General features: G+C 41.0%; 1 protein-coding gene across 2 annotated transcripts; it reads left to right on the top strand.

Moving 5' to 3' along the window:
- The first annotated feature begins 37 nt into the window (after positions 1 to 37).
- Positions 38 to 9,638, top strand: DACT1 (dishevelled binding antagonist of beta catenin 1). Of its 2 annotated transcripts, none has more exons than XM_019644720.1 (4): positions 38 to 589; positions 2,821 to 2,953; positions 3,665 to 3,820; positions 6,675 to 9,638. In XM_019644720.1, the coding sequence occupies exons 1-4, from the start codon at positions 236 to 238 to the stop codon at positions 8,459 to 8,461; spliced, it is 2,430 nt and encodes an 809-aa protein (XP_019500265.1). In that variant the 5' UTR covers positions 38 to 235; the 3' UTR covers positions 8,462 to 9,638. The 2 variants fall into 2 exon arrangements, with proteins under 2 accessions (XP_019500265.1, XP_019500254.1); XM_019644709.1 differs by having other exon boundaries at positions 6,564 to 9,638.
- The last annotated feature ends 9,909 nt before the right edge of the window (positions 9,639 to 19,547 follow it).

Raw genomic sequence — 19,547 nt, 5'->3', positions numbered from 1 at the left:
GCTGAGCGCGCGGGGCGCCCCTGACAGACGAGGGCGACGCGCGGCGCACCGGACGGCGCCGCTCGGGCCGGGACGGCTGCAGCCCGCGGCCACGCGCGGGTCAGGAGCGCTCCTGGCCGCCGCCCCAGTCGCTCCGTCCAGCCGCCGGGCGGCATGAGCCCGCGGCCGAAGCTTTAGCGCCCCCGCTCCTCCGCCCCGGCTGCGGTGACGGGTGCTCGCTGCGGGGTTGGGGGCCATGAAGCCGAGTCCGGCCGGGACGGCGAGAGAGCTGGAGCCGCAGGCGCCGGCCCGGGGCGAGCAGCGCGCGGCGGAGCCCGAGGGGCGCTGGCGGGAGAAGGGCGAGGCGGACACGGAAAGGCAGCGCACCCGGGAGCGGCAAGAGGCCACGCTGGCTGGGCTGGCGGAGCTGGAGTACCTGCGCCAGCGCCAGGAGCTGCTGGTCAGGGGCGCCCTGCGCGGCGCTGCGGGCGCCGGGGGCGCTGGGGCCGCCGTGCCGCGCACCGCGGAGCTGCCGGGGGAGGCGGCGCAGCGCAGCCGCCTGGAGGAGAAGTTCTTGGAGGAGAACATCTTGCTGCTGCGGAAGCAATTGGTAGGTCGTGCCCGGAGGTGGGAGCGCGGCTGTCTCTGCAGAGGGGCTGGGAGTCGGGCAGGTGTCCTGGGGTGGGCGTGAGAGTGCCTCCGGCAGGGGACACTCACGTTTCCCGAGACCCCCGCCCCGTGCCCCGTTGCCCCCATTCCTGTGTGTGCCCGCGGCGCGTGGACTGGCGTTTGCCCGCTTTGTGTCAGGTGAGGGGCTGGCGACCCCGCGCAGACTGCGGGGAGGGGGTGGCCGCTCTCCCGCTCTGCCTTCGGGCTTCTTGGAGTGGCCTGGTTGTAACCTTCAGTCGCTCTAGTTAAACGAAGGCATGCCCTCTCCCCGAATGTTTGCAGATCTCTCATTTAAAATGCTATTTAATTTGGAGATTTTAGCGTCATGTCCTCTCGCCGAGAGGGGACAAAAGCCCAGGAGGGGTTTTGTGGTGTGTTGAACTGTTCACTGCTGAATTTTACGATTACACGGAAGCGCCCGTAGGAGCCTTTCCCCTTCCCGGGGCTCTCCCCAGCATGCCAGCTTTTGCCTGGGCTGCTGCTTAATTTCAAATAGAAGCCCTTTGTATAAGCCAGCTAAAACAGACGCAAATGATGGAAATTTGGCTGGAGAAAGTGCCCCCTCCTCTCATATTTATACTTTCTGCTAGCTGTGACTGGTGGTGGAGGTGGGAGAAGAGAGAACCTGGTCTCAGGGAGAGCATTTATCTTATTGGATTTCTGTCAGCGTCTCAGTCATTCTATGCCATCTTCATTAATGGGGAAGAAAAATAACTTTGGTGCTTAATGTATTGATGAACAGCTTTTGACCCCGCCTTGGAATAATGGCGGCAGCTTTGTTTCTGTGACCTCAAAACTGTAGTTTTGAAAACAGCAAAAAACAAAAACAAAAAAACCCCAACCCCCCCCAAAAAAGCCAACAACCTAATTTGACCATGTGATACTATCTGAAATTAGACACATGCCAGATAATGTCCCTGCTACAATAAGGAACGTAGTGATGCTGTGTGGTTGTCAACTGTTTTCTTGTATTATCTCTTTTAAGATAATTTCTCTCTCTTTTTTTTTTTTTGAGTATCAAAGTGCTTTTACTTGCTTAGTTCATTTTTCCTGAGGAAACTCACCCTAGCAAACAAGCACATGGTTTATGTCCCCTTTTTAAGTCGAAGGACACACAGGAGGTGGTAATTTATATGCATATCTTTTATAAGGATGTATATACATCGTGGTTTGTGCAAGACCTCTATTTTGGCATTTTACTGTGTGTCATTGGTAGCAGACCAGATTTGTATGTTAACATTGATTTGAGCCAATTCTTGCTGGTTATGACTCGTCATTGACATTTTATGCATTGTCTTGTACAATAGCACCTTTTTGTCTTTATGAATCTCGGGAATGTGAGTGGCACATTCCTGTTGTCCCCTGGAGGGGAGCAAGGCAGCATGTCAGGAGAATTCCAGTGCAGTCAGTGTTTGTGGTTCTATTTTCATTTGTAGACTTGGCATTCATGATTTGAACCAGATGCCTTTTGAATTTTTTTTTTTCTTTTTCTTTTCTAGCAATAGGAAGCACTAGGTGGCGGTGTGAGTTAGCACTACAGATCTGTCACCTTTGGAAACCCGAGTTGAGTTCAAATCTTGATGGACTTTCCCTTGAGGGTTTTGAATTCTGCCAGCTCACATTATACTTGGCACTGGCTATTAGCATTCGTTTCTCACTTTCAAAGGCCCTAAGACTGATTAAACTCCACAAAGCAACTAATAGAAAACAAAGCTCTGCAGGACATTTGGCCAGAAAAATCTCACCTAAGTAAGATTATAGTGTTTTGTAGGAAATCTGTTACACTCTGACTTCAAATTAAGGAGTCTGCTGTGAAGGACTAGTTTGTAAAAAAAAAAAAATTGGCTGCACACACACAAGATTTTATAAAAATCTCAGGGTACTTTTTTCTTATTCTTACCTATAGAAATTAAGTTTGTATATATTATTTGAAACTAAAAACAAGCCTTGTTTTTATGAAGAAACTTTGTCACCACAAAATGTGAGAAACTGGAATTAAACATAGGACATAGTCTTGAAGTTTTTCTTTATTTCAAGTCATCCAGTACATTTTTTTGGTTTTGGAAGATTCAGTGAGCTCTCCAGATGGTAATTTGAAGACGTAGAGCAGACTTTCTGGTTCTTTGTCACCAAATGTGTCTGTTTTTCCTTTTTCTGTTTCTTCCTAATCAGAACTGTTTGAGGAGAAGGGATGCTGGTTTGTTGAATCAGTTACAAGAACTTGACAAGCAGATAAGCGACCTGAGACTGGATGTAGAAAAGACATCTGAAGAGCACCTGGAGACAGACAGCCGGCCCAGCTCAGGTGAGTGTATGAGCACACAGACTGGAATCTACACTCAGGACCTCTGCCTTGGCCCCTGGACTTCACTTTCCCAGACCTGCACATGGCCGTGGCGCTTGTCGAAAGAGCGATCTGCCACTCAGTTGCCTGAGAGGGAACGAAAACCAGACTGCAAAATTTGTAATAATAAGATTGATCTGACTGTAGTCCCTTGAGTTTAAAAATAAAAGCTTCTATTCAAATTTCTGGAAGAGCGGTCCTCCTTTGAAACTTGAGAAAGTCAGAACTGGGCTAGAAAATTAGTCACACTTCAACTTCCTGAGACCACTTCAAAAGTTTTTTTTTTCTTTTAAGCCATTTGGCTCCTTAAATAGATTTGTTTTCTCTTCAAGTTATTTTTTTCTGAAGTGTTCATGATAACGTTGGGGTTTTGACAGATCTAAGTCTCTTTCCTTATACATCTTTAAAGGGTGGGTCAGGGAGGAAGATCAATTTGAGGGTGAGAGTAACTTTGAAATGTACCCATAGTTACGGGCTCTTTGCTTTTCTGAAAATGGCTTGAAATGAATCCATAAAGTCAGGACACTGAGTCCAGTGAGCCAAAATTGCTCCTCCCAAAAGCCTCCCTTTCCTACCTTTTCCATTGTAGATGATCATCCCTTCTCCTTGTAAGCACACATGTGTATTATTGCTTAACATGATCTTAATTGCAAATGGTGTTTTTGTTTGTAGGGTTTTATGAGCTGAGTGATGGGGCTTCGGGATCCCTTTCCAATTCTTCTAACTCGGTCTTCAGCGAATGTTTATCCAGTTGTCATTCCAGCACCTGCTTTTGCAGCCCCTTGGAAGCAACCTTGACGATCTCAGATGGTTGCCCCAAATCTGCAGGTAAGACTTGTTAGAGTTAATAAGACAGTTTTTAATTGGAAGGGGTCAGCGACCCCTGAAAGGTGATCTAGCTTCAACCCCTTCTACTGATGAACAACAAAGGCCCATAGAATTTCATCAGCTTGCTGCATTCAGTGCCATAGTTGGCATCTAGAACCAAGATCACCAGTATTCTAGTCCTCTTTGGGTGCCACTTGGTTTTATAGTCTGATGGTTGCAAGACAGCTTATCTTTAGAAATCCTGTTCCAGTATTATAGGTCTTAAGCTTCGTTTCTGAGCCTTCACTTTAACAGGCTTTGTTTAGGAACGTGTTTGCATTTTCTTTTGAAAACTACCTTGGATCTGCTTTCTTCTTCCTTTAGTCACTTAAAGCTTACATTAAGTTAAATATATCTATCAGCCTGGCCAAGAGCTGCTTAGCACTTCAGGGAGCAGTGGCCCTCCCATGTTCTCCAGGATGCTTTGCATGATGGCAGTTCTCTTTTCTCTTAGCAGATGGGTGGGATGAGATCCCTCTAGGCCATGTGCCATTGTTCCCCATTTTGGGCTGTCCGTGCAATGACCTCCAGAGAGAATCATGCTATCATTGGTACTGGAAGAGTTTCCGCATTTCCGTCCTGTGTGACACACTGTACTGGAAGCTCTGCATACATTTATCTCCTTTGAATCCTCCTGACAGTTCTGCAGGGTGCAGGTGTTTTCAGCTCCATTTTATGGATCAGAAAAATGAGGCCTCGTGAGGTCAGGTTAGGCAAGTTGTTTAAGGCTATGTAGCTAGTAAATGGCAAAGGCAGGATTCCAGCACAGGACTAACTGCTAGATCCACTTTTTCCCACTGCACCAAGGGAATTCAGAAGTTGTATTTAATCTTCTCATCGAACAGAGGAGGAATTTAGCTTTATGCACTGTTTGTCAGGTTCTTCACTTGCTGAATGGCAGAGTTGTTGCTGAAACTCAGGACTCCTTCCTTAGGTCTGCTTTGTTTTGATTCCTCAGAAGAGCAGAGAAAATACGGAGATTAGTGGAGCTCTAAGTGCTAGCACAAGTCACTGTCTGTGTTCTCCACTTGGGTATAAGGCTGAATTTTTGAGTCCAGGCAATGCACCAAACAACTGAAGCTGCTAATTGGCTGGTGTCTTTGTATTTGTACAGTGTGTGTTGTTGTCAGCAGCAATCATTTGGGGAAGCACAGATCTGTGTTATCTAGAGTGTCTGGGCCCCAAGTTTGTTGGTAATTGCTCCCCTTCACTCTGCAGATCTGGTTTCAGAGGGGAACTTTAAAACCTATTAAAGGCATTTGGGTATAGGTTTTCCTTGAAGACAGACCCCTCCTCTCCCAAATGCCACATCTTCACATAATTGAGACAGTTGGGCTGGGCCTTGGGGGATGGGATGTCTGTTTTGTTCCTTAACTCTAAGTAGGGAAAAAGGATGAATGGTGAAGTGTAGGTACATGTGGCTTTTAAGCAAGGCAGACAGGCCTTAGGGTAATGAAGAAGGAGGGATGGCAAGGATATTAGAGAGGTTTCTCTTACAGTAAGCTACTTATTGGGAGTAGAGGTGGGGTGGTGGTGACATGGCACTTTTATAGTAATCTTTTCTTTACAAATGAAGTAATCTTTTCTTTACCCATTCCTGGGTCGAGACTCTGTTTTCCCCCCAGACTTCTGATTATCATTGAAATTCATGGAGCTTTCCCTTAAATTAAGCAATTAACACAGAATCTGGTACATAGTAGATTTTTAGTATTTGAGTGAAGAAATATAATGGAGGACAAGTTTAATAGTGATAAAAGCTTTGATTTTCTCTAACTGAAGGTCATTAAAGGGATTTGAAAGTTACAATAGTCACCAAGATAGGAGATCATTTAATTAAACAAGAAAGCTTGACTTCATTGTATTTTGGCACCTACATTTTTGAGATGTGGAAAATGTATTCATTAATATCACTACTCAATCTTTTAAAACATTCTCAGAAATTCCTTCCTGTTAAAAAAAATACTGTTTTATTTGTTAGTGTCACTATTGAAAATATAAGGTGATTATTATTTAAATTTGATTAGTCTCTATTGAAATTTTATTAATTTCCCTGATCTTTCAATTGACAGTTATATTCAAATATATGTTGTTAAGAATTAGGTCTAAAAAAAAGCGAGGAGAAAGTATAGTTTATCTGAAGTATTTTAAAGGGAAACCAGGAATAGAACACAGAGAGGAGGGTAGCCTAGAGAAAGAATGACTCGAAAAATATTGACTTTTCCAGTTATAAATGCAGCACATATTTATTGAAAATGTAGAAAATAGAAAACAAAGAAGAAAGTAAACATCACTTACTTTCTCACCACACTGAAATGAAATGCTCCTATTAGCATCTGTGTGTGCTTTTTCTTTGCATATATGCAATTTTCATAAAATTATAACCATAGTCTGGTATTATATCATGATTTTCACTAAACTTCTAAGTGTTTCCCAATATTATTCAGTAATTTAAAGCAGTTATAATGGCTGAATATTTTTCCTTCAGAGGATATACCATATCTTGTTACAGTTTCTATGTTAAATATTTTTTTCCCTCATCCTGTAGGCTGAACTGTATGTAAAATAGTAGAGTAGCTCATGGAGTATTTGTTGATTCTTTGGCAGTCTCTTTCTGTCCATGAATTTGTCTTCCTAGAAACTGGCCAGAGTCGAGCTGGTGCTGACCAATTCATTTCTTCAGAGTGTACCTTTAAATGTTTTTCAGATCTCATAGGATGGTTGGACCATAAAGAAGGCCACTGTGAAGACCAGGCCTCAGAGGCAGTTTGCCGTTCCCCCTCCACATCAAAATTTAATCCCCTTGGTGTCATTGCAGATGTGAACCCCAAGTACCAGTGCGATCTGGTGTCTAAAAACGGGAATGATGTCTATCGCTATCCCAGCCCACTTCATGCCGTGGCTGTGCAGAGTCCGATGTTTCTCCTCTGCCTGACCGGCAGCCCCCTGCGGGAAGAGGAGAGGCTGGGTAACCATGCCAGTGACATTGGTGTCGGATCTGAGCTGGACACCATCAAGACAGACGCTTCCTTACCATCTCCAAGCAGTTTGTGGGCTGCTCCCCATCCTTTATCCAGTAAGAAAATGGATGGCTACATTCTGAGCCTGGTCCAGAAAAAAACACACCCCGTAAGGACCAACAAACCAAGAACCAGTGTGAACGCTGACCCCACGAAGGGGCTTCTGAGGAATGGGAGTGTTTGTGTCAGAGTGACTGGGGGTGTCTCCCAGGGCAATAGTGGGAACCTTAAGAATTCGAAACAGGCGCCTGTGCCCCCTGGTGGAGTCCCCTCTTTGGACAATGGGACATTCTCCCCACTGAAGCAGTGGTCCAAAGAATCAAAGGCAGAGCAACTGGAAAGCAAAAGGTTGCCGCTGCCCGAGGGCTGCTCACCTGGCCCTGCCACTGAACTTCCAAGTAAGCATCTGCCCAAAAATGCCAAGCCAGCCCCCCAGGAACATGCTCGGTGTCCCACCGCTGTGATAGGGGAGTCCCCTAAAGAAAGCATTCAGGTCCCAGCTGCCTCTCCAAAAGAGAGTCCTGGGCGAGTCCTCGCCCCATTGCAAGAAAACAAAGTTGTCCAGCCACTGAAAAAGATGGCACCGAAAAACAGCCTGCAGGCGGCCCCTCCAGCGGGGCCCCCTCCCGCCCCTCCTGCCCTGCTGTCCGCAGCTTTCCCCGTGGAGGAAAGGCCTGCCCTGGATTTCAAAAGCGAGGGCTCCTCTTCTCAAAGCCTGGAGGAAGGGCCTCTGGTGAAGGCTCACTTCGTCCCAGGGCAGCCGCCGGCGGTGAGGCCGCACCGGGCCACCCGGACCGCGGCCGTCCCCAGGGGCTCCGTCCTGAAGCACCGGTCCCAGGCCCTCCACGGCCCCGACGGCGCCTTGCCCACGGTGAGGGAGAAAACCCGGGTGGCCAGCAAGAAGTGTCGGTTCCCCGACGACGTGGATACAAATAAGAAACTCAGGAAGGCCCCAGCCAAGGCGAGGAAAGGTGGGGGCGGCCAGGCCGAGGCGGGTCTCCCCAGCCGGCCTCTGGGGGCCGCGCACCGGGCCGGGAGCAGGGCGCACGGCCACGGGCGGGAGGCGGTGGTGGCCAAGCCCAAGCACAAGCGAACCGACTCGCGGCGGTGGAGGGCGGCCGCCGAGATCTCCTACGAGGAAGCCCTGCGGCGCGCGCGGCGGGGCCGGCGGGAGAGCGCGGGCCTGTGCCCAGCCGCGGTGGCGCTGCCCTATGCCAGCCCCTACGCCTACGTGGCCAGCGACTCCGAGTACTCGGCCGAGTGCGAGTCCCTCTTCCACTCCACGGTGGTGGACACCAGCGAGGACGAGCAGAGCAACTACACCACCAACTGCTTCGGGGACAGCGAGTCCAGCGTGAGCGAGGGCGAGTTCGGCGGGGACAGCACCAGCACCAGCGACTCGGAGGAGAGCGGGGGCTTGATCTGGTCCCAGTTCGTCCAGACGCTCCCTATCCAGGCGGTCGCAGCCCCAGAGCTGCACAACAACCCCACCAAGACCTTTGTCAAAATTAAGGCGTCTCATAACCTCAAGAAGAAAATCCTCCGCTTTCGGTCTGGCTCTTTGAAGCTGATGACGACCGTTTGAGTAACATCATTGGTGTAAAAAAGTGGTTTGGTTTTTTGTTGTTTTGTTTTTCATAGTGACGGAAGTAAAGGTGACGTCTTAGTTGTTTTTTTTGTGTGTGTAATAATTTCATGGAATGCTTTCCTTTTGTTAAGATAAAACCGACGTAAATTATGTCTCTTCTTCATGTATGGACACTGGTGCCTTTAATGGAAGGTGAAGAATGTTTCGCTGGTTAGAAGTAAATATTGAGGTTTTCATGGTGGTGATCGTGAATGAATTTTGTGGTTATCAGCTGATTTTTCTTTTAAGTTTTCTGAGCATTTGTGAAGGCACAGGTTTTGAGGCTGAGGTCTTACTGGGATGAGACCTTTTGATCGTAAGGTCGGGTAGATGGAAGTTTAGGCCACGCATTTGCTTCTTGGTTCTTTAGGGCAGTGTCTCCACGAGGGCTTTCCTGTTCAGGGGCATCACATACCATTGTGTGAAGTAGGTACGAGGGACAGGGATCATTTTCTGTAATTTTCTATATAGTCTACATTTCTCAGATGTACCCCCATTCTATTTTCTTCTCAGAGCTGTTTGATTTCCTGGACTCAGAACTTGAAGACCAGACCCTAAATCCAGAGAGCTTGATGACTTGGATAGAGAGGCTGGCGCTACCTTAAAGGGACTCAGTAAAACTTGCCACACTTTGTGCCTAGGCCCTGGTTACAGTAGCCACTTCTAGGGCCATTTACCCAACATTTTGATGCCTTTCTCTTCCTCCCTAATTTGCAGCAGATCAAACCATTCCTCTCTTGGAGGACTTGCCTTTGGGATAAAATTTTGGTCCTTGGGTCAGAGAAATTCACTCCTAGTGAAATAACCCTTGGGCATGACTCCAAGCCCAGAATTGCTCACTGAGCACGGTGCCACCTAAGCACTGGCCCAAACATGTTAGTGCAATCTAGTCCAGATTGGACCACTGACCCTGTCTGGAAGGGCTTTTTTTAAAAAAATTTTTTTTGGTAAACAGTATTGTGTAAAATTGCTTTTTTATACCAATATATGCATGTTTTGTGCATGAGTAGTATTTGTTTTGATATTCCTGTTGATGTTAAATTACTGTATGATATAAACAGTATGTGTTTTTATATATCATTGTGTAAATTTAATATAACATTATATGCTGTAATAAACGATTTGTTTTACTGCTGTTAAGTTTGTTATTTGGGTATAAAACCAGATGTTTACACCTGTAAATCTTGTACTGATTATTGTGGGATTTATAGTAGGCCATTCTAGCATTAGAGTATTATTTGCTACTTAAGGCAGGTTTTAGGAGTCTGTTTCCCAATGGATGGTGAGTAAGCAGATGAAGAAAAACCAATTCTTTGGAATAGTTAAGGTACTTCTTTACAGTACATTTGAAAGATATCTCCTAAGGAAAGTATTTCTGAGAAGAACTCAGTATAAAAAATTTCTAACGTGGAAAAGTTGAAAGGATATTATAATAACTACCTGTGTAGCCACCACCTAGATTCAACGAGTGCTTGCTGTAACTCCCTATATGTATTTATTAGGTTAGACCATATTGCTGGTTTTGTAGGTCAAGGACAGATTTTGGCAATCCTCCCTGTCCCCACCATACCCCTGTATTATTTTAAAATAAATTGCAGGCATCATGATATTTCATCTCTAAACACTTATACGCACACATTTCCTAAGAACAGGGTCTGGATTCTCCCATATAGCCACCGTATTATTATCACACACATCCAAGGAAAATTGACAGCAATACTTAACGTCAAATAGTTAATCTCTAGTCAAAAATTTTAATGTATTTTAAGAAATTTTTAATAGACATATCTCTGCCCCCAACCAGGATTCAGTGTTATACATTGCATTTGCTTGTAGAACTCTAGTCTTTTTAGTCTAGAATAGCCTCCCCACATTAAAAACAAACAAACCGCTATTAGGTTTTAAAGTCAGAACAATTGTCTTGTAGAAGGGCCCATGTTCTGGATTTGGTGTTTCCTTACGTTGTCTTTTAACATCTAGTCCCTCTATTTTCTGTAAACTGTGTAAGGCTTCATTGGATTCAGGTTAACCATTCTTGGCAAGATTTTACTAGTGATCTTGTGTACTTTTATTGCTTTACATCAAAGAACATAATATCAGGTTGCCCTACTATTACTGAACTTAAGAGATCCCTTGGTTAAGTTGGTGAGCATAGATTTCTTCATTGTAAAGTCTGTCTTTTTTCCTCTCTGCAAAAGGCTGGTATTTGTGTGATTATTTGGTGCTGTGTGGATATCCTGTTCTTCACAACCTTCCGCTTAATGGCTTTAGCTTGCATTGCTGATCCTTGCCTGAATCAGTTATTACGATGGGAAGGCAGAATGGTGGTTTTCTAAGGCTCTTCTACTTTGATTAGCTGATATTCTATAAAAAAACTTTCCTTATTATTTTCTTTTGTTTTTGAATATTACTATGGACTAATGGATTTTTGTTCATTTGGTGTCTTACAATTACCTACAGTTATTGTTCTTCGTGACGCTCAGTGTGTCTGAAATTTGGCCATTGGAAGGATAAATTTTGTTGAAAGGAAACTAGAATCAGCTCAGTCTCATAATCTCATATTTATTATAAAATGTACTCAATTCAAAGTTTTAAAACGCTAAATTTCAGATGCTTAATTTCAATGCAACACAAATCTCTGAACTATCCACTTTTTTATTCTGTCTTGGAAATTTTCTCTTTTCCTATGCTTTATATATATTATCTTTAAGAAGGCTTTAACTTTGGAGCATAGCAAATTATTTCCTCATTGCTTTTAAAGGTAAGACTTTTTTTTTTTCAACAAGACATCCTTTTTTCCACAAGACATCTTTTTAGCAAGACATCTCAGACAACTCAGTTCTTCAAAATGTTATAGAGTTGTGTCTTTTATTAATAGTATTCATGTTTTTATATGCAACCAGTTATACCGCTTTAGCTAGAATTTCTTTGATTACCTGATTAAATGAAAGCCAAGTGCAAGCAAGAGATGATGTCACCATCTTTTCTAATGCTGTGATCCAATCTCTTTGGGGTCAGGCTATATAAAGTTTATTGTGTAAGGCAGCTGTGACCTGCAATCAGTTCTTGAATCATTTCCAAGTTGTTCTCAATGAACGTTATTCTCAGAAGGGAACACTTTCTGAAAAAACCAGCTTCTGAATAATTACATTTTAGGTGACAGAACACCAAAAGAAGAGAAGCATGAAAAACAGGATTTTTTTCAAAGAACCCTGGGTTTGTCCTCCTTTGTCTATTGCTTGACTTCCCTGTAGCTAGCAGTTGTACTGCACTTCGAAAATTGGGTTTTGTCCATTATTTTCAATGACAAAATAGCTGCTATTGTTGTTACAAACAAAATAGCTCTTTAAAATATTTTCCTTTATTTAAATAAATTACAAATGCTCATTGTCAAAAAATATATATATCAATCTTTTAACATCTTTTACAACACTTTTAAACTCTTTTCCCTTAATCCTCCTTAAATCCTACTCTTCAATAAGTTTGGTGTATATGTTTCCATACTCTGTTATATGCACATACACATATATAACCTTTGTATTTCTTTCAAAACAAAGTCTCAACCTATATGTATATTTCTGTAACTTGCTTCCTTCATTTCATGGACCTGTATAGCAGATAAAATTCCCAGTTTTTTTTAATGGAGTTCTGAATGTTTCCTCATTGAGAAGGTACCAGATTGTATGGGCTGCTTGTCTGCCCTGTTTAGAAAAATCCTAGTGTTTAGCAACAAAAGTGTTACCCAAGTGCCAAACATTGCACATATTGCCTTTCCACTTTCCTCATGTGTTACTTTGTATTCTGAGCCCACTATCATGGGGTATTAGCAGAACCCTGTGAGGCTTGATTAAGGATTTTGCCATAGGGAGAAGCTTTGTGTTTGTTTCTGCTGGGTGTCTCAAGATGATTTCCAGGCAGGACCACCTTTTAACTTGATGTCTCTCCTTTGGGGTTACCTGACTACAGAGGTAGTAGAAATTCAAATCCTAAACCCACATGAGGATAAGCTGTGGTTACATGTTCTCAGGGGAGACCTTCCCCAAGGCAGAAGAGCTTCCTTATTTTCATCCTGGGCCAGCAAGTGGATTTTTTTTCCTGGGCCAACTTTTCACTGAGCGTGTAGTCCTTCAATGCTCTCAGAAATATGGGGGAGTCTCAGTTCCAAATCCTATGCTATGAGGGCCAAGCCCTCCGCCCTGAGTGCCTGTTTAAACCACTTAGGGAAGGGACCAGCAACTTCGCCTACTCTCCAAGGGCAGACCAAGCGTAGGTGCCTTTCTTTCCAGTGAAGTCAAAATACACTTAAAAAGACATTTGTTAATGGTTTATCTTTTCTAAATGGTTTACAGTGAGATGATTAGATTATCAAGTCCACCATATGGCTGGAAATGAAACCGTCGAGCTACCTATTGCCTTTGCCAGGAAATTGGATTCTTCTTTCCTCCTCTTATTTCTGGTACAATTTTATTGAGGTACAACTGAAGTACAATAAAATGCACATATTTGAACTGTACAATTTGATCAGTTTTGACATGTATGCACCTGTGTAACCACCACGATCAGTATAACAAACATTTCCATCCTTCTCAAAAGTTTCTTTGAGACCCTTTGTAATCCATCTCTCTCTCCACCCCTTTCCTCAGACCACCACTGATCCGTTTTCTGTCACTATAGATGACTATATAGTTCTAGGATTCTATATAAATGGAATTAAAGAGTGTGTACTCTTTCTTTGCTTGAATATTTAATTCTGCATAGTGATTTTTAGATTTGTCCATGTTGTTTCATGTCTTAGTAGTAGTTCATTCCTTTTTTATTGCTGAGTTGTATTCGTGTGTGTGTAGTAATTTGTTTATCCCTTACTTGTAAATGGACATTTGGATTATTTCCAATTTGGGGCTATTACAAATAAAGTTGTAAAAACCTTCATGCATAGGTCTTTGTGTGGGAAAATGTCTTTGTTTCTCTTGGGTAAATACTTCAGAGTGGAATGCCTTGGTGTATGATAGGTATAAACTTAACGTTTTTAGAAATTGTGAAAATATATTCCAAACTGGTTGTATCATTTTACATTCCTACTAGCAATGTATGAAGGTTTCAGTTGCTCCATATCCTCACTATCATTTGGCACACTCAGTCTTTTTAATTTTACCCAATCTAATGGATGTGTAATGGTATCTCATTATGGCTTTAATTTGAATTTCCCTGATAACTAATGAGCATCTTTGCATGTGCTTTTGGCCATCTGTATATCTTTGTTGAAGTGCCTATTCAAATAGTTTGTCCACTTATAAAGTTGAGTTGTTGGCTTTCTTGAGTTGTAAGAGTTTTTTTGTAAATTCCATATAAAAGTCCTTTGATATTTATTGTGAATATTTTCTCTCTGTGGCTTGCTTTTTCACTTTAATGGTGCCTTATGAAGAGCAAAAGTTTTTAATTTTGATCAAATCCAATTTTCCATTTTTTCTTTTATGGTTTGTGATTTTGATGTCCCATCTAGAAAACCTTCGCCTAATCCACGGTTGCAAAAATTTTCTCCCATGCTTTCTTCTGGAAGTTTCATGGTTTTAGGTTTACATATAGTTCAATGACTTATTTTGAGTTAATTTTTGGGTATAATGTGAAGTAAGGATAGATATTCAATTTTTCCAGATAGTCAGTTGGCCTAGTAGTGTTTGTTGAAATGACTTCCCCTTCTGAATTGGTATCTCTGTTAAAAACAAAACATGTATGTACCTATTATTTCTGGATTCTATTCTGTTTCATTTATCCACATGCCTATTTTTCATCAATACCAAAGTATCTTGATTTTTGTAGCTTTATAGTAAGTATTGAAATCAGTTAGGTCAAGTCCTCTAACTGTGCTTTTCTCTTTCTCCTTCTTAATTCCTTTGATTACTCTAGATCATTTGCATTATCATATACATTTTATAATCAACTTGTCAATTTCTACAAAAACAAAGCACTGCTGATATTTTTATTGGTATCATAGAGTATAATTCACTATAGAAATATTGTTATCTTAAAAATAATGAGTCTTTCAATCCATGAGTATGCTATATCTTTCCATTTATTGAAGTCTTCTTTAACTTTCTTCAGCAATGTTTTATAGTTTTTAATGTAGAGGTCTTGGTCACTTTTTGTTAGATTTATTCCTAAGAATTTTATGATTTTTGGTGATACTATAAGTAGAAGTTTTGAAAATTTCATTTTCCAGTTGTTTGCCTGTGGTATATAAGAATACAATCAATACTGTGTATTAACCTTGAACCCTGCACCTTGCTAAATTCATTTATTAGTTATAGTATTTGTTTTGTAGAATTCCAATCTTAGACTTGTTGATATTGTCCTAAAGATCTGGGTACCTTTATTCATTTGTTTCAATCCTTTCTGTTCTTCAGTTTGGATAATTTTTGTTGCTTTATCTTCATTTTCCCTTTGTTCTGCTATTGACCCCATCCAGTAAAATTTTTTAAATTTTAGATACTGTGTTTTTCATTTTTAAAGTTTTTGATTGGAATTATTTTTTGCACCTTCTATTTCTCTACCAAGAATTTCTGTCTTTTCATTCATTTCAAATGTGTTTTCTTCTACCTCATGGACCATACTTATAACAGCTCCTTTCAAGTCTTTGGTAGTTTCAACATTTAGGTCATCTTGAGGTGGGCACCTGTCTATTGGTTTTTTCTTTGAGAATAGGTCACATTTTCCTGTTTCTTTGGTAATTTCAGATTATGTTCTGAACATTGTCAGTATACTATTGTGGAGTTTCTGGGTCCTTTTCTCATCCTCAGGAGAATGTTGATGATTTTGTTGCAGTGGGAAACCAACACAGTTAGGCTCTGACCCTAAGTGCTTTTCACCTCTGTGGGCAGTGGTTCACATCTCACCTGAATTATAGAAGCCTGTGCTGTACTGCTTCGGGTCTGTGCTGCTCATACGTAGCTCAGGGATTAGTCTGAGACATGCAGGTGCTTTATATCTCAGTTAAATTCTCAGAGACTTTGCCATGTGGGTTTGATTCTGTACCTTGCATGCTTGACTCAGATGTTAGATTGAGCCAAGCGTTCAGACTCAGAATTAGGAGACACTTCTCTATAGATCTTTCTCCTCTGGGGTTTCTCCCATTCACTCCATCCTACAGGGTCAACATTTCCTGGTTCCTTTGGCTTAAAAGAAATTTTTCAATTGGAAGTTTAACTGCTTGTAGCATGCACTGCTCTAAAATTGGGATATGTCCTCAGAATAAAGCTATATAAGAAAAGGAAAGAAAAAAAAAAAAAGGAAACTCACCCATCCTCCCAAATCCATCAGCTTTTATTTGCTTTCACAGTCCTTAGGTAGTTTATTCTCCCCATATTTTTGTCAGAGTTTTTCATTGTAATCAGTCGGAGGGATAGGCTATAGTGGGCTCACACTGCTATGGTAGAACCACAATCTACTGACCCATTTATTTTTAACATGGAGAGAATTCAAAGACCCAACGGAGTCCTGCAGGGGGCCAGTCATGTGCTTCCCCCAAACTCCCCACTTACTACTCTGAGAAACACATTATACATACGCTTTCTGTGTTCTGGGTTTAAAATCTCATGCAATAGTAAGTATCTTCATCAGCAAGGAAATCCTTTATCAGTGTTGAAGAGGGTGTGTTTAAGGCTGGCACAGTCAATTTTCTTTTTCTTTTTTCTAGGTGCAAACCTTTAATTTGGAGGGTAGAGGGAGCAACATAATGATTTCTATACACTTCTTTCTTTGGTGGGGGGACGAAGGAAAAAATAATATTCTCTACACATATGCGTATCGTTTGAAAGGCGGCATGAAAGAGTCTTTTGTTTCCTTGGGAGTCATTTTGTTTCGTTTCAGACCTGTCACTTTAATTATTTACCTGATCATCATATCTCTGACTATAATATAAATACAGTATAATTACACTTTCGAAAATGGTTATTTACTCCTTGGCCCACAGTGGTTTCTTTGGAGCTGCTACAACCTATCTGTTAAACATAAGGAAAAGCAGCATGGAGCCCAGAGCTGACTCAGAATTATGTTAAGTTGAGGACTGTTGCCCAGGTAAACAACAGCTGCTTTGGAATCATTACAGCTGAAGTGGTCAATGAATAATTTACCTTTATGTTTAATCATAACATGAATATTTCAGTGTCACCTATATATAAAGAATGTCAAATATTACTAGCTCATAGCTGTTATATTTTAAAGGGAATGCTATCAACAGATATGAGGATGTAGAATTGCAGCCTGGAAATATTTGTTGGGAGATTGTGATTAATGATGAGTAACATCGAAATGATGAGAATATGAATTTGGTTTTGGTAAACAACCCTAAAATCTATTTATCTAAATCCCATGCAAAATGTGTTAAGCCTTTGAATTGGCAAGCTCGGAAAGGGAATCTTGCAAGAGCAACTTTTCCCCATGAATTTCTTTTTGAATTTATATTCATTACTGAACAGGAAGCTATTTCCACATTTCTGGCTTTCTCGTTGTTTCTGGCATTTTATCCTGAATATTGTATGTTCCCAGAACCAGGAAATGCAGAGGTTTATTTTTAAACCAAATGGGAGCCTGTTTTTAAAATTGAAAATAATCTTTTATTATTACAAACATAGTACATGTGTATTATAGAAAGTAAAAAAAAATACAAATAAGCAAAAAATAGGAATATAAAAATACTATTTTTATTATCCAGAGATGATTCTTGCCAACTCTTCATTGTGTATCATTCCAGATCTCTTTCCAATTATGCATATATATTTTTTTGTTCTTAGAATTAAATCACACCTTATTTACCATTTTGCCACTTGATATTTAAAGGACCTCCGCCTTTCCATGTAAATGTATTTTCATTTTACCTAATACCCAATTCACGTTTCTCCAACTATTTAGAACTTAAAAACATTTTAAAAATTAATTTTAAAATCAATCCTTGATAATTGTGGATGTTATTCTAAACATTTGCCTGAATTAATTCAATTTGAGAATTCATGGGAGGTCTTTGGCAGACCTAATAGTTGGTATTGATAATCATGTGATAAATCTGTCATATAGATTAATTGATCTGATTGCAGCTCTAAAGTTACCAAAATCAAAGATGTGCTTGTGCTCTGAGGAAGTCAGGGACCAAAATGACACCCATTCTGTTACAAAGTTCCTAATAGGAATGAAAAAATGTAAAATGTGAGGAATGGAACAGTACTTATATTTGTAGCACTTTACTTCCTTTTGTATCACTTTATATGATGTGTGAGTAAGGTTTATCATGGGAGCAAGTTAGAACCTTTAGAAAGGACCCAGGTAATTGCTGACCATGAAGTGTGTATCCCATTAGTGAGTTTTTGAGTTTTGCCCCCTAAATGATAGCCCATGTCACGAAAGAGTTACAGTAATTCCCGAAGAGCCAAAACTAGTCCAAGGGAGGAACATTCTTTCTTTTGTTGATATTTGGAGGAAAGAATTTAGAAGGCTGAAAATGTGGCTCATTGCCTAAGACACACATATTTCATTCTTAAGAAAAAAATTTCTGGAAGAGTAGCACTATAACACTTAGGTAAATGTGCCTAATTTTCTTTTTGTCTTCACACTCAGATTTTCAAATATAAAACTTATTTAAAATGTACACACTAAATAAAATTTAACAAATAGAGAAAAAAAGACAGATCACCATTACTTTGCCTTTTTAATGAAACAATTATCAGCATTTTGATGTGGTTCCTCTAAGTATTTTTTTGTGTGCACATGCTATAGTTGCTATCATATACGTGTATACATATGCATGTATATGCACATACACAGATATACTTATATATAAGCACATACCATAGTATGTATATGTTCAGTATATATGCACATTTACATAAACATATGGTGTGTACTTATATATTTTTTATATATACATATAATTATGTAAATATATATTGCATGTACTGTAGGTACGTAAACCTATGTATGTACTTAGCAATAGTCAAGCATTTTTCTCCAGTTACTATAGTCTCTCTAATCACCATTTTGTAATGGTTACATAATATTTGATTGTGGCATTCAATACTTTATTTAGCCATTTCTCTCATGATGGAAATTCATTTTTTATCTATTCAGGATGCAGTGTCCCCTGGCCCACCCACCAACCGTGCCTGAGATGCTCTGTGGAGGGTTTTCCCTCCCTTTCCCACCCGTTCTCAGGGCATAGCTCCAGGATCCACATTCTAGAATGTTCCCTCAAGGAGGCTGATCTCAGGGGTCAAGCTCCTTTTGGCTCTCTTGCTCTACTCTACCCTGATGTACTTGACATTTTGAACTGCTCCTTCTTGTAAATCTGCCTTGCCAGGAAGCTGGACTTAGTTCTCCATTCTTCTCTGCCTCTCAACCCTGCCTGCATCTTCCCAGCTAGTCCTGGGTTTATAGATCTCAGCTTGGGCCAGAGTGCTAGGCCTCAGCTCACCATTGGATAGAAGTCAGAGTGGCAGGGAAAGGTCACTCAACCTCCAGGCTTTGCTTATTATAAATGACTCTGGTATCAGCATTTGTTTTTTCCATAAAATTTCCCCTCATACCTAGGATTATTGTCTTAGATTAGAATCCTGGAAATGGAATTACTGAATTAAAGATTATGACTATTTTTTAAATTTATTTTTTATTTACTTTTTTATTAGTTTCAGGTGTACAAAGCAATGTAATAGTTAGACATGTATGCCCCTCACAAAGTGATAACCCCCCCAATCTATTACTGCCCCTCTGACATTGTACAATATATAGCTGTTACAATTCCACTGACTATATTCCCTATGCTGTACTCCACAACCCGTGAATATATACCGGGGGTGCCAAAAAAATGTATATAAGTGGACACTTTGGTCAACGTTGCTCAAGCAGTAGTTCGCCATAATCAGAAGTGTCTGGATGCTGATGGGAACTACTTTGAGCACCTCTTATAATTCATCTTTTGTTATAGTTGGAAAACTATTAAAATTGTAATATTCAGTTTGCTGATAACAAAGGATGAATACAAGTCATGTTTGACTTCTGCAGT

Source organism: Hipposideros armiger, unplaced genomic scaffold, assembly GCF_001890085.2.
Source record: "Hipposideros armiger isolate ML-2016 unplaced genomic scaffold, ASM189008v1 scaffold_5, whole genome shotgun sequence".
Classification (NCBI taxonomy): Eukaryota; Metazoa; Chordata; class Mammalia; order Chiroptera; family Hipposideridae; genus Hipposideros; species Hipposideros armiger.
The sequence above is the reverse complement of the archived record's forward strand: the minus strand, read 5'-3'. Positions and strand labels throughout refer to the sequence as shown.

Coding starts and splice junctions, on each gene's coding strand:
- DACT1 (XM_019644709.1), top strand. CDS start 236: ATGAAGCCGAGTCCGGCCGGGACGGCGAGAGAGCTGGAGCCGCAGGCG. Junction 590..2,820: donor TGCTGCTGCGGAAGCAATTG/GTAGGTCGTGCC, acceptor CTTCCTAATCAG/AACTGTTTGAGGAGAAGGGA. Junction 2,954..3,664: donor AGACAGCCGGCCCAGCTCAG/GTGAGTGTATGA, acceptor TTTTGTTTGTAG/GGTTTTATGAGCTGAGTGAT.